At 43.1% G+C, this 18,470-nt stretch overlaps 1 protein-coding gene across 1 annotated transcript in view; it reads right to left on the bottom strand.

The window, feature by feature from the left end:
• Positions 1-12,524, bottom strand: part of CRYBG3 (crystallin beta-gamma domain containing 3) — an 81,630-nt gene extending 69,106 nt beyond the window's left edge. The window contains exon 1 of the mRNA XM_066207939.1: positions 12,360-12,524. Within this exon, the coding sequence (XP_066064036.1) occupies positions 12,360-12,460 (101 nt within the window). The 5' untranslated portion in view covers positions 12,461-12,524. The remainder of the gene's footprint in view (positions 1-12,359) is intronic.
• Between the last annotated feature and the right edge of the window lie 5,946 nt (positions 12,525-18,470).

Genomic DNA, 18,470 nt, shown 5'->3' with positions numbered 1-18,470 from the left:
CCAAGTCAAAAACCATGTACTTTCACATCACCTTAAGTAATCTCTCATAATGCATTCATAAACACAAAGATGCTTTTTCAGGGAGAGCATCAGACAGAAAGTCTTGGCTGTTCTTTGCCTCCCTGGAAGACAGAGCAGATGAATTAATATTCTGACCTATTAATTTCTTCTGCTGCTAATGTGTTTCATGAAGGAGATGTCACAATCACTCTGGGCAGCCTGGCACACTAATAAAAGTGTTTCTCTGTGCCTAACCTATTTTCTCTCTCCTAGTTTTTGTTCTGTTGTTGGTTAAAAAAAACCAAAACAACAAACTAAAAACCAAAACATCCTTCTGGGATCTACATGGCTTTTCCTGATGCTGATACATTTGACACGAACAGGAAGTCCCTGGACTTAAGAGTGGAATAATGAGGTTGATGTCTACCAGACATTCTTCCTAAATTCAGTGTATCACACTTAATGGAACTGGTCTGCAGACCACAAATAAGATCCTTGCTTTCATTAAGTCCTGCCAGCATACATTACCAGAGTTGAACTATTGCATCACTTTGTTTTGCTCACACTCTTCCCTTTACACCGTGTGCTTTTTCCCCAAAAACTTTTTTTCATTTTCCTACTTCTTGTTTATATTTGAAATACATGTCTGTATTACTTTCTTGTAGCCAGCCATCGAAATTCCATAGCATACATGCCAAAACTGAAAGAACACAGTTCAGCAGATAAGCATCTTAAAATCAACAAGTTAAAAAAAAAAAAAAAAGTATCAAAACTTTCCTTTCCAACATAAAATAACCCTAACTCTGGAAGCGTTTCCCCACACCCTTTCATGGTCTATATTCTAGCGTTTCTACATTCCTTAACTTTTTGCTTTAGGGTGTAGTTCCTCAAACACGCTGACTTTGTCAGCAGAACCAGCTTTAGGAATCTCCACTCCTTCCTCCTCAACCTCAGTCATCTCTACATCCTTAGCTCAGTCAAAAAGGGCTCTCAGTAGGGCGACATTTTTCGATGAAATCAAGAGGGGGGCAGAAGTTTCCTTGAGGAAGAATCCAGCCTGTGATCCAGTTTACAGTGCAGTGACTTCTAACAGCACAATGAAGGGGCAACAAATGTCACTGAGCAGGAACAAGAGGGACAAACCACTGCCCCATACCTCACCACAGAGGCTGTGTGGTGTGAACCTCTTAGCCAGGGCCCAGTTCTAAACAGATCTCTGGCTGAAACCAAACGGTTTGAGTTTTACAGCACAAAAAAGCTCTAAGTTTACAGCACAAAGAGCTTCTTTGCTGCCCAAAGGCCTCATGGGCTGTTTAGGATAAAATGGCTTTGTCTGTGTCAAAGAGGCAAGGTTACCTTTTACAGCCTAAACACCACAGACACAGGTGCCTGGGACTGGAGAACCTGCTGGCTACTGTTCATTTCCCTCACACAATGCAACTTAGCAATCCCCACTAACAACTCCCTACAAATTTTAGGGCTTTCCCCCTTCTCATCATTGCATCCAAGACACCACTGTGACCTAGGGCCACAGCTGTATCTATAAAGTTGGGCTCCACAGAATTTTAAGCTTCTCCAGTGCCTTTCTGGAGCGCTTTGGCATGGCAGATAACACCAATGTCGTCTCTAGTTAAACACATCTAAAGTTAGGCTTGTGCTTAACCACTCACAGGTAGACCAGGCACCTCTCAGGAGAGCATTTCACACTGGTGCAGTCAGGAAGATGAATTAATCTTCACCTCTGTGCTCCACAAACTGCTGTTGTTACATCATACACCCAGAAAAAAAGCCTCCACTAACTCAAGTTTTGAATGGACTCGTCTTTGCTTTTAAGCGTGATTTTAGGAAGAAAGAAAACGCCTCTGCCAGCTTGCCTCCGTGGGCTTCTCACCTATCCAGGCAGTCATTTACAAATTGTCACAACCACTTGTTTACATATTTAGACAGATCCGACTCTCATTTTGTAGATTTAAAGGGAGGGAGAAAAAAAAAAAAAAAAGCATGGAAATAGTAAAGAAAAAGACAGTGTCACAATTAATTCTAGACACCCAAGCCTCTCAGATATGTAATCTACCGCCCTTCTGTTGCTATTTCTGCTAGATGTTCCTTTTTCTCTTACGTATTAGTGCATCCAACAGAGATGGATTAATCTTCAGCGAAGGTTTAGAGGAAGGTTAGAGGGATTTCTTCTCCTCAGCTGTCTTGCTGCTCTTTCTACTGTCTTGCCAGCATGCCTAACCTGATTAGCATCACCCTTATTCTCTAACTAATCAAGATTAAATTTAAGTTACAGAATGGTATCATTTGTATCTTCTGAACAAAACTTTCTTTGTGCCATTTTCTATTGCTTTTTGTTCCTCTGCTGCTGCCTCTGTTTTGACCTTTCTGTAATACTTGGACAGGTGGTGTCTGAACCAGAAGCAGGTTTGTGGTCCAAGTTTTTAATCATTACACTTTGGAAAGAGAGGTTAGAGATTCTTATGAGCAAGACATGTTCACATTCTGCCTTGCTGCTCGCACAAAAAGAGATTACAAGAGGGATTACAGTCAAGACAAAAAAAAAAAAAAAGCAATTTAATGGAGCATATTTAAGTACACGGCTTTCAAGGTCTTTTGCAACTGCCTCTAAAAACAGAACAAGGCAATTACAAACAATCGCATCTTCAAAAGGCCCTCACAGCATCTCTGTATGGTGTGAGAAGTCTGCTTCCTCCATCCTTGTCCTTCATAACAATCCCTCAGAACTTGCACATTAAAAGCCCGTCCCCTTCTTCCTTTATTAATCCACCCCACCCATGTTATGCACGCTGCAGATTGTGAATGTGTTGTGACAGATTAAAAAAAAATGAGCTACAGGAAACATACAAGTAATAAAGCACAAACACACAAGTTTGGATGAGACTGACCACACGCCGAGTTCTTCAAACTGAAAGTAATTTCTGTGACATTTTAGGTTTCTTTTATGAGGAGGAGGCAGGGACTGCCTGTTGCTGTTTGGGAAGGGGGAAATTAATGGGCACTCCCTTAAGGAAACGGGGACAGCTGACTACAGCTGAACTTCAGTTCAGCACTACCACAGCACTCGAGGATGTTGACCCTCCCTACTTCTCCCAGGGCTTTGAATCAAATCTCTTCCAATGCAGCAGCTCCAGCATTTATTTTTCACGCAGTCCACGTGTAACCAGACAGGTGAGTGCTCCAGCATTTTGCCGCCTTCTCTCTCTTAGGGACAGATGCCTCCCCGAGTAGCCAAACCCTCCCTGGTACCACACAAGGCTGGCATCGTTTGTTTTTAACTCGTCTTCTCCTCAGATTAACTCAGGAACCATTTAATGTGATGACTTGTAATGGTAAGAAAATAAGCAATGTCCAACCTCAAAGATGGTTTTGAGGTTTACTTTCTTTATTTCAGCATTCTGGGCTGCAATGCCAGCTCCGGACCCCTGCCTTTCCTTTCTCTCTGAACAAACCTAACACCCCTCTGGGAAACACACCTCATGTGGTTCTGTGACTGTCTGATGCCACGACTTCTTTCCAATTTTACTTTGTGCCAACAGTCACACGTTCAGGGCTGACCTTCCAGAAGGATATTTCAAAGGAGAAACATTGAAAACAAGGATTTCATCACCTAGAACTTTAAAATCCATTTGGGCAAGAGCCTCCCTGAAGAATATAAATGAGTGGAAATCCACGAGTCTAATAATACCATCAAATATAGATGTGCCAGACCTCAGTGAAGTTTCAGCACATTACAGGAATTCTCACACCATATCCACAAACCGGCAGCAGTAATGAAATTTTTAATATAAAACTGCAAAGAGCCATAGGTTGCTCAGTATTGGTTTCTTCTTTGTTCCAGTTTCCAAGTGGTAATTAAAAAGTTGAATGCAAAAAAAATCAGACTTTTAAATTAATATTTTTATTTACATACCAGTTACCCTGCTTGCCATACAGATCCTTATGATTCCTGCAGCTGGCCTCCTGCATAATCTAGATTACAAAATTTCACCAAGGGAGACCTGAGCCAAGCCTGTAACACACGACACGAAGTTATGAGCTTTGGTTGAAAAACAACAAACTATGGAAAAACGACCACATCTGGAAGTAAGACCTTTCCATGTGAACTACTACTGAATTCATTACTTATTAGGCTTAACGATTCCAGTCTCATCTCTCAATAAATCTACATCTATGTGGGACAGATTATAAAGGTCTCAGCTTCAAATAACCTCTTGAAGGCCCAGGTCTGCTGTAACATAAAGCACTCAAATCTGATTTCCCTTCCAGTTACATTCCTTGAGGCAGAATCAGTCCACAAACTTTAACGTTGTCATTTCACGACTAAATGCCACTGAGCTACTTCACTTTATTCTGTGAGGGAGGTTTTTCAGACATCAGATTGTTCTGGAGCTCTTTCCAGAGCCCTTTTCAGTTTGCCAGCATCCTTTTTATGATAAATCATGGACACCGAAACCAAAGAATCCACAGAATGCATGTGTTTTGTTGTTTACACAGCCGACAATCATGTTTTCTTCTCTGAGCCACCACTTTGGCAGCTCATGTTTAACTGGCTGTCAACCACGACAACTCAGTTTGCTTCCAATGTCATCTACATGGTGATTTCCATGCTTTTGGCTCTAATCATCTGCATACTTCACATGCTACAGTTTTGTCCTCTTTTAAATCATCTGTGAAGATATTAAATTGATTCAAAACCACATCTATTTCATTTTCTTCAAACAGATCGAGCAGAAAATTATTTATTACACCTTTTTTTTTTTTTAAATATTTGTCTGTATGTTGAGTTTTAGCCTGCTGTTATTACACTTGCAAATATTTTAAGTGGGGCGTCAGTGCCAGGTCTTAAGCATCTAAGTATGATATATTCAGCAGTTTGTCAAGGGAAGCTGTAATCTCATAAACAAAACTGATCTTGACAACTCCCATCTTTTAGTGATGCTACAATCAATACCATGTTTATTAACTTCTCAGGTCGCCTGGGAGACTTAGTAAATCAATTTTTGTATCGTTCCCCTTAAATCCAACTAAGTAACATGGACTTTAAAGGGAAACACCTTCCTCTAGGCACTATCATCACACTTGTGAAGCCATTTGTGTGCTGTGCAGCCAGGAGAACTATCAGAACTTAATCTAAATAGTCAAATTTTTAAGAGTCAAACTTCTGGCCCGTACCTTGAGGAATGTACGCAAGGTTACAGTAACCGCTTGTTAAATTAACTGAAAGGAAAATATTACTGTAAAGCTCAGAGGCAATAAGATGTGAGGAAATCAACTGAATGCAAAAAATCGGCTTGTCCATCAAGTGACAGCTAAAATATGTCAGTATTTAACAGAAAATAAAAACACTAGCATTTTAGAAGAAAAGCACCCCAATGAATTAAATGAATTAAAACCTCTTTCCTCTGTTTCCCTCCCCTCAAAACCACAATGTTGCCTTTTTTCAAAAAGCTCCGAAATGAAGAATTTCCAGAGAACTTCTCAGCAAGATGCCCAGGCTAACACACTTCTTGGGAAACCAAAGAGCAGCAGCAGTGACAAAATCTGCCTCTAGTCTCTGGCAAGGCTGCTGGAGCTTGTCTTAAAGAGAGAGGGAGAACTTTGCACAGAAATCTGAATGTGAAGTTTCTGGCTGCTCTAAGCTAAGGCCACACACATAGGGGAGAAGAATTGAAGACATTAAGACAAAGGGCAATTATAAAAACAAGTTATTGAGTCTGAAATTGGAGGGTCAAAGGAAAGCAAAGCTGCTGTTTCATTTAAAACAAACACAGAAGGGAAACGGAGGAAGGGGAAAAGAAAGCAGAGAAAGGTAAGGAAGGTAAAAATGGAGCCAGGGAACTCAGGCAGAAGAAGCGGTACAATTGCTGATTAATTTAAGTGTTGGAATAGCACAGAATGTATTATATTCAATTAAACTATCCTCACTTTGAAACTGGTTTGATTACAGACAGCAACAAGCAATTTAGACTGTTTTAACTGAAACAATCTTTTCTTCTCAGACCTGTTTCTTTTGCTGATTTACATACTGTTCTTTGCTTGTGCAGCAAAGCTGGGTCAGCTTCACATTCTGCAACAGCAGTGCTGTGTTGCATGGTTTATATCAGCTACACAAAGTGTGTTAGTATTAAATGAAGACAAAAATGAGCAACTAAAGCTATAATGGAAAATAAATAAGTCAGAAAAATTGCAGATAGGCCACACTTTACATGGAAAGCTTACATGAAAGGAGTGCAAGAACCAAACCATGTCATTAGACTGAACATGTACCTTTAAGTTTAAAGGGTAGAACTAAGTGAAATAAATATGATGACCCTTGCTAAATAACTTAATCCGTTTTACGTGTGAGGGAACTGAACAGCCCTACAAAGGCTGGAGAAAGAAATATAAATGTTTCTGAGCAGAGCTTACTCAAGTATTGGGCAGTGCGATTATACCAGATTACATCAAGGTTTTTCTTCTGGCATCTGTCAGGCATAGTAACCAACACTGCTGTGGAATCTGCTCCCTGTTTGCCAGTCTGATTGGTTAGACAGTTTCCAGCATTCCCGTGACACAGACATGTTACTGGTCACTAACACAAACACTTGGTACAACACCAGAAACAGATTTAAAAACTATTTATTAAGGTTACATTTATCGAATTAACGGGGAATAGAACTGTTTCCAAAGGGCATGTTTGCAGGGTGGGGGATCAACAGTGGTACTTACAAAATGGCATAAAAAATAGGAGATATTTTAAAAAAATGAGTAATCCAGGGCAGCCTTAAAGCTGCAGCAACTGTTGTACTGATGAATAGAGCATACCAGAATTTCAAAAAGGTTCATTAAGAATAAGCATCCCAGAAAAAACAAGTAAGAGAGACTGGTGTCACCAGTAAAATGCAGCAACTCTACTTTTGGTAGAGTTACAAGGGCAACTATTAAAACCCGAGAAAATACCCCCCAGAATTCCCATCTTTTACTCACAAAATATACACTGGGAAGCATCCTACAGACACCAAAGTTCGCTCTTCTCTTCTGAAGGCGTGCATTTTCCATTCCTTCCATTCCTATCAAAACAAGCTCTACAGCCAAATTTGCAGCCCGTAACTGATGATTAAAATAAAAGTATGTGATCTCCGCAATTCTTTCTGCCTTTTCTGTTTGTATCCTCCCAAGAAGTAACTTCTGCCTACATTTTTTCCCAACACAACACGGTCCATAGGTGAAGTGCAGACCCCCAAGGTGTTCACACACTTAGGCCTCAAGACCTCCAAGCTGCTTAAGCAGATATGCTGCCTTTGGAAAAATATTTTTATCAACTTAAGAAGCGGTGGAAGATTCAGAAAAACAACATTCTATTTCAAAATAAGGCAAGCCATGAAATCACAATAACACAACATGGTGTCTTGTGTCTGGAAATTGACATGAGAAAGTAAAATGAGTAAGGAAGCCAACATTTTTTACCTTAAGTCTTCAAAAGTGATACTGCAAAGCCCTTTAGAACAGATAAAAATTATATTAGAAATGAAAATTAATATACCAGAAGAATTCAGTTGAAGCCTGAGCAATCCAGTGCTGTGCTACTGTCTGCAAGTATAATAGCATATACTAACCGAACTGTATAGAATCCAAAAGCCCCTCAGAAATTAAAAGCAGTAGCTGGGTTTCCACCCTTTTAAGAAGTTACAATAATTAGAAATACAATCCCTACAGCAACACGTTTTGGAATCTTAATTTTTTTCCACCTGGGAGCCTTTTGTTCACTAGAGGAGAAGACCAAGGAGTTTTCGTCTTTGCAAAACTGTTCCTTAAAACCACAGACTTGTAGCTGTTTTGGAAATATTTTTGCATTAACTCTGTCACTTAAGCCAACAAAGCTTTGTCTCCTGGAAAAGGAGACAAAGCTGTTAACATTTAAAACAGTGGAAAAAACATGTTGCTTTGTTTCTTCCAAGGAGCGCTTCTATTATAATTAAGGTTCTAGTAACATTTCCTTCAGGAAATGTCTCTCACACACACGGCCAGCTGCTGGCCCTGCTCCTCCTGGTCTCTGTCCCAGGAGACATCCAAGTATGTGCCTCATTCCGATCAAGCAGGCAGTCCCACTAGAGTGCACAGAGCTATTTACCTGCCTGATTATAGGCAACCACTTTGGTACCCCGTTGGATCAGGGCCTTTCAGACTGTTTTGAATTATCCTGCAATGGAAGCCATAATGGAAAAATCTTGGAAGCAAAAAGCAAGAACGAAACCCCAAATTAACAAACGTATAGAAATTTTTCATAATGCACCTTACCTAGGCAAATCTAATTTGAATTCTTTTATATGGTTGAAGTGTTGCTTTTGCTGGTTCCACAAGCCACCACCTCTCATGTAGACTCGTAATAGGCTAAATTTTAACAACCAAGAATCCTGCTCTGGCTTTTGAAAGTAAAAGGTTCTTTATTAGAAAGCAGAGACTGATTTTACCAGCAGACAATGGATTTCTTCAGAGATGTCAATGGTATCTGAATCAGACTCAGCCAGGAGGCAGCAATTTCAGAAGAACGAGGTTTGAAATTTATTACTCCCTTTTCCATCATTTTCCAGCAGTCCCTCAAACGCAACTACAAAAATACATGTTCTTTGTAAACAGGGACAATGACTGGCAGTCCCAACGGAAGAAAAAGACTCTCTAATCTCTCCTCAGGCAGAATAAACAAAGTTCTTCATCTCTGAAAGCTCTCAGTAAGATACTAATGGATGAACAGCAATCTCAGCCTGAAAAAACCCAACAAACAAATCAGCTCCCCAAAATCCTTCTAAACCAGATAAAAGGTTGCTTTTCCCTGTTTGGTGTCCCTTCAGCAATGCAGACAAAATATCCTGACAAACCAAACTTGCACTGGTAGTTCTGTGACCAGTCAACAGCACTTTGAGGGAAAAAGAGAAATCTGAAGCGAACCTGCTAAACACTGCAAGGAATAACTAATAAAATGCACCCATAGTTTAAAGAATATTTTGATGTCCTTTAAACATTTAACACCCAGTAAAAAGTGTCACACCTCCCTGAAAAGGTCACATTTATTGTGCAAAAGAACAATTAGCATCCACAGTGTAGACTTACTGTGTAAAAGCTATGTCTTCTTCCAGATGGACTAAAGATACACGTGTTAGTAAAAAAAATTAAAAATTATAAGATTCCTATTAGAACACCGAAAACGCAATCGGGTTTTTTCACCCTGGGGATTTAGATTACTCTAGGACAAACACTGTGGTAACCAATAACCAATTGTGTATTGTTGAAAATAGCAAACAGTCCAATACAGCATAACGACTGCCTTTGATGGAACTAATGACAAAGACCTGGGATGAAGAGCACTGCAGCCATTCAAAGCAGCCCCAACTCTGAAGAACACACTTAAGGTGGGAGAGGCTTTCCATTTGGCTGCATTTTATGTCAAGGCCAAGTGAACTCTTAAGGGATGTGCTGTGCTTTACACTACCACAAAACTTGCAACTAACCTGCGCACCTTATTTTTTCCACTTGCAAGCCTCCAGCGAGTCTAATGTCCATCAGATCTACAAACTGCTAAAAGGGCAAGTCATTAACAAAAGCTTTTTGTCAAATGAGGTTCTCTCAGAAGAGTCTATGACACTGATTAACATACCACGTAACTCCCGCCATCCCCTTCCTCCCGTTTTAAACCAGGGTCACGGTAGGTTTGGGTTTTGGTTCTTGTGGTTTTTACAGGTAAATCTGAACAGGGTCTGGAGCAAGAGGGCAGCTCTGCTCACAGGGGAAGGAAAGCTGGCAACTTCCAGCCACCCACCACTGCCTAATTCGCGGGAGCAGATGGAGAATGACTTTTGGACGGACAAAGGCTCATTTCTGCATGCTTTTAAAACTTAGGAAACCATCACGTTCTGCAGAGGCATCAAGTGTGATGCCCGTCTCCAGAGCTCAGTGCAGGCACACAGAGCGTATGTGACATACTGCTCCCCCTCCAGCCCCCTTCACCTAGGTCTTCCACTCCTCTGAAACCCATCAGTAAGTAAGATACCTCCACAGAAAAGTTTATGAATGAGATATAGGTATATATATATATATATATATATCAAACTCGTTCTGGTTCCAACATACATCCTACCGATAGCCTGGAGGGGAAGCCACGCCGGCGCGCACATTTCTCACAGCCCTTCACAAAAGCCGCATTCCCGGGCTCGCCCACGCACTCCACACCTTCACAACAAACACCCAGGGCAGCCCTGGTCGCCCCCCCTGGCACCCAGGCTTTGTTCAGCGATGCACTCTGCTGCACGGCCGAGCTCGCTGAACAAACACGAGGAGCAGACCTGCGGCACTCATCCCAGCCCGGCGCGGGGTAATGTATGCAATTACGCTAATCTGCGAAGAAGGCTGCCAGTGGAAACCAAATACGAGAACGTCAGCATTCCTGACTAGCGTGCCACGCTGCAGCCCGGCACAACAAGGAAAAGCTCCTCAACATACCAAATGGGCCTCGGGATGGCCAGGGCTGTCGCTTGCCTCCGCCCCGGGAAGGAGCCACGGCCACCACCCTGCAGCGAACCTCGTGAGGAGTTCAACACCCAGGCCAAGGGGCCAGAGCCTGTTCATACCTGCGCGGACTGCCCCAGCTTCCGAGTGAAGAAAAGGCTCTTGGCTGCAGGAAATGAAACTCTGATCGGGACAGAGATTAGACTGCGGCCCCAAGTTAAGTGGAGTTGGTCTAGCGTGAGTGCTGCCTACAGATCGGCCGTTTAAATGCACAAACCACTGAAGTGGCATCACTCTGCTCTTCACCAAGGTGACCGCTAGGCCTTTTTGTTTATCCCAAACCGCAGCTGCAGGGAGCTGCCAAGGCGTCATCCCATGAAACCTGTCCTATTGCCTCTCCAGGTCCTCAGCCAGATACAAACCTTCGCCTTCTCCCATATCTCAACCACCCTCGCCAGACAAAACAGCCAGGCTATTCCAGCAATTGTAAAGACGTCCTTGATTCAGCAGCCTTGCTCCCAATTTCTTTTTTCCACGAAATGAAAAAAGCAACGTCTTCTGCTCATAAAAGAGCAGTGGATCCTTGATGGTGGACTGCCAAATGCTTACAGTAAAATAAACCCCCCAAAGTTAAAAAATCCTCACGGTGCATTTACAAGACTGTTTAAGATGGTCAGTGTAAGAGAGCAATAGGCTCTTCTAATTTCCATGACTGCTGAGAATCTGCAATGCAAGATCCTAAAGCTTTTCACTGAAAGAACTACTGCGGTAGCCACTGTCTATCTGATTAAACTGCGTTTACTGTCTGTCAGTTTAAACACAAACCTATGCCCTATCAAGAATGACTCAGATTAAAACCAACATGTTAAAGGCAAAAAATAAATACTACACCCGAGGAAGTAAGGCCTAGGCAGTTAACACCTTTACACCACAAAGATATGCTCATTAACTTGGCCGACAACGAGGCTGCCTGAGAAACTGAAGGAAACTTATCTGTGCTTCTTTCCTACTTACAGACAGAAATCAGCCACCAGAAAAAGAAAAAAAAAAAAAAAAGAAAGAAAAAAAAAAAGAAAAAAAAAAAAGAAAAAGAAAAAAGGAAGAGGAACAAATACACAAGAAGTTTCCAAACCTTTTCATCTTGTGAAGTCTCCCTGCACTAAAAAAAAATTACTAATAACCAAGTTTCCATAAACCACAAATTTTGCATTGAGACTTAAACACATCAGTAATATTTATGTTGCATTAACGCCTGATTTACACCAGTCCAAAAGTAAACTTTCAGCGTGAAAGCTGAAAAGGAAAAACAAACAAACAAAACCCTCAAAGCCCTCAGCGCCCTGCCTTGCTTTCAGTCCCCGAGGAAGGGGCTGCGACCCGAGCCACACGACCGCGCTGACGGCGGCGGAGGGGAAGCCCCGGGATGCGCTATTCCCAGCAGATTCCACAGGGGCTCCGCCGAGCCTGGCGGGGCCGGGGGCGCTCGATGCACCTCCCGGGGAGCCCCCGAGTGCCCCCGCCCCGGCGCCCGGCAGCAGTCGTGCCCGCACGGCAGCGCTGCCCCCGGACAGCCCGCCCTGCCCGGCCACGGCAGCAGCTGTCAGCCGCGCACCCAGCCCGCTGCGGAGCTCCCCCGGACACGCCGCCGCCCCGCCGCTGTCCCGGGAGCCGCCCCCGGCCCCGGGGACGCGCGGGCTCCCCGCGGTGAAGGCTGGCTTCCTCCCGCTGCCCCGCCATCCACCGGTGTCGCAACACGGGCCGCGGCCCCGCTCAGCCCCGCGCCCCCCGCTGCCCCCCGGTGTCCCCCGGTGTCCCCCGGCCGCGCAGGTGGCACCGCGCCGCCCCCGTGCCCCGCGTACCTGTTCGCCGCCCCCTCGCCGGGTGGGCTCCTGGAGAAGAAGCGAGAGAAAGTGCTGTGCCAGGAGGGGCCGGCCCGCCGCCGGCTGCCCCCGCCGGACATCCCCGGGACCGGACGGGACGGGACGGGACGAGACGGGAGACGCCGCCAGCAGCCGCCCGGCACCCAGTCCCCGCGGCGGCGGCGGGCGGCAGGCGGCGGCGGCGAACGCGTCCCTCCGCCCCGGGGAGGAGCCGCCGCCAGCAGCGCCCGCCCCTGCCCTGCTGCCGGCGGGGCGGGCCGGGCCGGGAGAGCCGCGCTCGGAGGCGGGGGTGGCTGTGGCAGCGGCGGGAGGAGATGGGGGAGCCCTGTCCCGGCCCCGCGGCAGGGAAGCGCTGGCCGCGGAGGGGAGACACTGCTGCCCGCCGCCCCCGCGCCGGGAGGGTGGCGCGTTGTGTTTGGTTTGGGTTTGTTGCGCTTTTTTTTTTTGTTTGTTTTTAAGTTAATGGGTCATAATTAGCGTGAACAAAGAGAAAAGATCAGAGGTTAAAAAAAACCCCAAACAAACCCAAACAAAAAACAAACAAGAGAACAAAAGCTCTGAAGAAAAAGGTTAGGCAGCCTTGAGAATCTACAGTCCTGACTGCGAACGCCAGCGTCAGCCTACTGCTTTGTAAGTCGAGCCAGCTTTGAGGTCCTGCATTCGTTTGTCCGTGCAAAGTCAGGAACTGACTTCGTGCTGTCCCGGGCGCAGCGTGGCTGCCACAACATCTGTGCCTGCTGCCCAGCGCTGTAAACATTGGCATCCGCTGGGGCTTCACCTCTCCCCTCTCTCTGCCACTTGAGGGTAAGTCCAGACCACGCTTACTGATGAAAAGTGGCTTGGAAGAAAGGGGTTCTCCTGCCTTTTGAAAGTTTACTTCCTAGAAAGGAGTTTGGTTTAGTTTTTTGTTTGATTTTGAGCTTTTTGATACCAAACGCTTCGTTTTTCTCCCTCTGAGAGCTGTGGCCGCCCTTGACTTAACACCAAACTATACCTACAGATGCCCTTGCCACTGCAACAATACAGTGACAAATACTACCTTCATTTTATAGATCGAGGTGATGCACAAAACCTTAATGATTCAGAGTGTGAGTTACTGGTAAAATAGACCAACTTTGACGCAAGGATTTTAAATTCAGAACCACACTTTCTCATCTTTGTGAGCATCTCTGCTGTTCTTTGTGACAGCCTCCACCTTACACCTTTCTATCAGCTCCTTTTTGCTTTGTGCCATCTCACAGAACTGCGGAATGGCTGAGGTTGGAAGGGACCTTAGGAAGTCACCTGATGCAATCGCCTGCTCAACCAGGACCACCTGGAGCAGACTGCCCAGGATTGTGTCCTGATGGCTTTTGAGTATCTCCAACTCCAAGGTCTCTGGGTAACCTGTGCCAGTGATCACCTCTCTTCTGTAAGGTTTTTTTTTTCATTTTTTCACTTTGATTCTCTTTCTCAACTACTGTGTCATTGTGAGAGGCAGATATGAAGCTGGTACTCTAGGCCCATCTGCAGAGCAGCAGCAATAGAACAGCCTGAAAAAAAACTTACTGTCTGCTTTTCTGTCCTCTTTTTCCTACCTCAGCTATGGACAAATCTTCAAGAAATGTGCAAACATCTCTGCTGTGTATAGTCCAAGTCTCCAATAGCTTTGATGTGGAATTTAAAAATGGACACAGCTGGATATTGGACGTGCACTTAAATTTTTAACCAGTCCGAACTGGGACTAGCTGGCTGGATCACAGGTTACAAAAAGTAGCTTCCTCATGGAATAGTAACCAGTCACAAACCTCATTCGGGGGACCAGCACTTAGTACACAAGGTTCTGTCCAGTTTTCAGTGTCCAAACAAGAAGCAGACAATTCTCAGTGATGCAGATGCCCCAAGCTTTGCACTAAGCCACAAAATGTTTCACTCCAGAACAGCAGAGAGGAAAAGAGGAAACCACATTTTCAGAGTACCTACACATAGTCACCAATTCTCGCAGAAATGGCAATCGGGGTTAGAACTGCAAAACATAACAGCAGCTCCCAGTGGAACATCATAGAGGAGACACTCCTTCTGACATGCAAAATAGAAGTAATTAGACTCCAAAACCAAATTAGAAAAGTGGCAATTTATTAGGATTGCACAAACAGGCTGCAGGGAGGCTTAGGCTCTCCATGACTGTTTATTAATTTTAATTCTTCTTTGCCACATACATCTCACAGCTTCCTTACCTATTGCTTAAGTAAGATCTAATCCCTAAGCTGTAGCAAACTTGAATATAATAATTAGCATTTATAAAGCATCCGGTGTCTTCAAAGGCTTTAAGCATTAATTAATCCTCGTAATCACCTCAGGATGTAGTTAAGTATAATATGGTGAGTGGTTTGCACACAGAGGCAGTCAGAACACCTTGCTGCATCCAAAGGCTGTCCACACGTGCCCAGAGGGGCACCACAGGGCAGCACGAAGCATTACCAGGGCTCTGCTTGTCCAAGAACAAAGAGCCAACCTAATCAGAAATGCTAATCCCAAACAGTAACATTTTGTGCTCAAATCTGTTCCTCCTTTCTTCACTGCATCTAAAAGCAGAAAATACAGGAATGTACCAAATGACAGTTCTACTGCAGGCAAATAATGAAAATATTAAAACTAATCAACATACTAAAACTGTATCAATATAAAAGATGAACATGGCACAGGTTAGAGAATCTCTTTCTGGTTTTTTTGTACCCTGGAGTAATTGAGTATCACATGACCTAAGAGTAAATAGTTTTGACACATTTAAAATAATAAAAGGGGAACTCAAATTTAGCCACCTACACCTCCAGCAAAATGGGGGAAAGGGAAGCTTTTTACCCAAAGCTGCAGTATCTGCCATGTGGCAGGTGGCCTCACACATTAGCACAGCTGCCAGCATTAACAGCAGCACCAACACGTGCAATCCAAAACAGATGGGGCAAACAGGTTCCTTTCCGCCTCAGATTAAAGTGCTCACATGTGGCCCACATGAGGTAACACGGCAACACCAAAGGCAGGGAGAAACCATTAAAACGCACTTGCAGAGGGATAGAATTGCACAGAAGAGGAAAATGTCAAGCAGGGGCTCTCAATACATTTTTTTCATAATTCATCCTGCCCAGAGTGTCACTTGAATGTCGAGTGAGAGAAGGGAGAGTGCTGTGCCTATTCCACATCCACTTAATTTTTCTGCTGCAATTCCGATTATAGTGGTTGTGCAGAAGGGAAACCTCCCCCTTCTCCTTGCTGATTTAGAGTGAGCAGATGGTGAAATTTTAATTGTGCTTTTTGAATTTACTCCTTTTTATGGGTCCTTAAAATCTTGAGTCAAATCTTTTGTTTTGTTTGGAGACCGAAAAGGAAAGCGCATTTCCATCATGCTGGTTTAGGAGGAGCCCTCCTTTCACACCCTTCTTTTAAAATTTTCCTGATACACTGAAGTAATAACTAGGGGAGAAATGTAATCTTAAAACCTCCAAAGGAAACATTTTGCCTGCAAGCACATTTCACACAACTCTTAAATGAAAACAACACCCTCAAACTGTTTCCATTGTTAGACCACTACAATAGGAAGTGCTCTTATGTGTTGAGGTGCAACTCTGCTATGCAAAAGCAAAGTTCAGTTTTCCATTTCATACGTGTTAATGCATTTATCTATCAAAATATTGTATATAGCTCTGCTACTTTTGCTTGTTAATAAGCACTCCCATTTTCCAGGCTCTTACAGAACATCTCTGCAGGTAGATGTGGCACAAATAGCAACAGTATTTTAATAATGAACAGGCCCTCACCTATCTTTCCTTTCCAGTCTATAATCTGTTATGTCAAGGTTCTGAAGTGGTGCCACGAGACCATGAATTAATAAATACACACGAAGGAGTCCTGGTGTGTAATATTTCCCAGCCATTTTTCACAGTGTTCGTTGTCCAGATGTTGAAACAAATACTGATGACTTTCAAATCTCTAATCTATGCTTTAAAATGAAGGCAACCAACAGAATGGAAGCGTTGGGTCTTGGCTATGTTTTTACACAGATGAAGGATGTTAGCAAGGATTTCCAGGATTATTTTCTATCTAGCCATGACCTCCTGCTGTAAAGTATGTGCTGTGCAGCTTCCAGCAATCCTCATCCTTTAACTGTAAGCACACAGTTCCTCCATTTGATTTACTGAAAATGGTTTAAAAGGCAGCCACATGGCCAGCTGCTATTGTTCAAATGCCTTCATGTCTGGAGAAGACAGCTGGAAATTACTCATGGGGTTAAACAGCAGCTTCTGAGACCTGTAACTACGTTCTTTATTATTTTGGGTAAGAAATATACACCATGCTACTTATGGCCAAAGTTCAGTCTAGGAATTAAAATCTTTAAGTCATCTTTTTGGAAAGCTTCTTCTGTTTGTTTTCCCCTCTATGTGTTTTTCACTTGTAAAATTGTGACATTTACACCTACCCAGTAGCAAAAGTGCTAAAAGGGGAAACTAACTGTGAAATACAAAATAAGAAACCTACAACCCACCTACAGAATCTTTCTTAAAGCAGACTTTTGCTGCACCTGGGCATGGAACAAAACGCACTCAGAAGCCTCACACTGTGGTGGGATGCATGTACCTAATTACAAAAGATTGGACAACTTTCAGCTGATTAGCACAGCTTGTCTGGGAGGCTCCCAAGACGTTTTTGACAGCACCTCATATCAATTAAACTTGTGTGAATCCAAAACAAAGATTAAGCTCACTTGTCCTCTTAGCAATGTTAATGACTGCAAACTATCGTACCCTAACTGGAGCTGAGGAAAGTCTGCACTTCATGTCATGAGGTCTCTGTAAAACCATCCTGCTCTGAGTCTGCTCACCTGCTAAGACAATCTGTCTCTTCACCATCAGCCTTCCACAAAAAACTGTGGTTAAACAAAGTGCTTCAGTGAGCTGATTCCATCCAAATTCTGACATACATTGTGGATAGTATAAAAAGCAGCACAAATATTTCAGTATTCGTAAGAATGCAAGAGCTTTCAAAAGAGGTGTCTTACATGCAAATAAAAGGAATCCATGCAATGCATTACCAGGTTATGAAATGCATTACTTATACATTGTAATTAATTTAACAGTTTTCCACCTAGAATGTCTTTTGAATATCAGATGTGTGGTTAAAAATGAATATACATCTTTCTGTACAAATCTACACACTTTCAAATATAAAATCAAATTACTATTCTAATGGGTTTACCATATTTCCATGCATGTACATAAAAGTACATTTTTAAATTTGCAGCTTAGTAGGCAGTTTTAAATTGTGGTACAAGCCTATGTACAGTAAATTTAAGCCTCTGGAGAGCAGATTTGACTTAACTACCTTTCAAAGATTTCCCCAAACATATCCCTGGACCCCAAGGCTTCCTAGAACCACTGACTGCAGACACACCAATGCCACTCCTTGTCCTTCCTGCTGGATTTCACAACACAGAATATTTTTTAACCCAGTGTTCTGGACTCTTTATAAGATATTATTAAAAATGTTTGAAAATTAGAATACATATATAAATATAAAGTAACCCCTTACCACATTCATACTGAGCATGAATATTCTGAAAGGAATAATCATCTTCAGTGTTTGGAGAAATACACTGCAAAATATTCTGTATATAAAAATGACTCTAAGTACACCAGTCTCTAACAAGCAGAATTCTTATGGATTGAGCCAAACAGGATCATAAGAGCTTTTGGCTGCTAATGTTGCAGATTCCCATCTGGTTTCATGGAACAACTTATTTTCCTCTCCATTTAAGTTTCCAGTAAGAAATTAAAAAAGAGAGAGAGAGAAAACAAAGAAGAGACCTTTTCTTATGTATGCAAATTATATCCATAAATTATTCCAAACAGGGAGAATATACTTCAGTCTTATTACAGAACAAACAGAAAAACAGAGTCTAATTCTTGGCATGCAAGTTCCACATAACAGTAAACAATCTGTGTAACACACAGAAAAAGGGTAAGAAAGAAATCTTAAAGGCCAAGTTTATAAGAATTCAAGTGACCATTGATCAGACCTGGGTAAGCAACAGCATAACTGACCCTCCCCCTACATACA

This window comes from Chamaea fasciata, unplaced genomic scaffold, assembly GCF_029207755.1.
Source record: "Chamaea fasciata isolate MVZ Bird 193981 ecotype frontalis unplaced genomic scaffold, bChaFas1.0.hap1 SCAF_2, whole genome shotgun sequence".
Lineage (NCBI taxonomy): Eukaryota > Metazoa > Chordata > Aves > Passeriformes > Sylviidae > Chamaea > Chamaea fasciata.
Note: the sequence above shows the minus strand (reverse complement) of the source record. Positions and strands in the feature narration are given on the sequence as shown.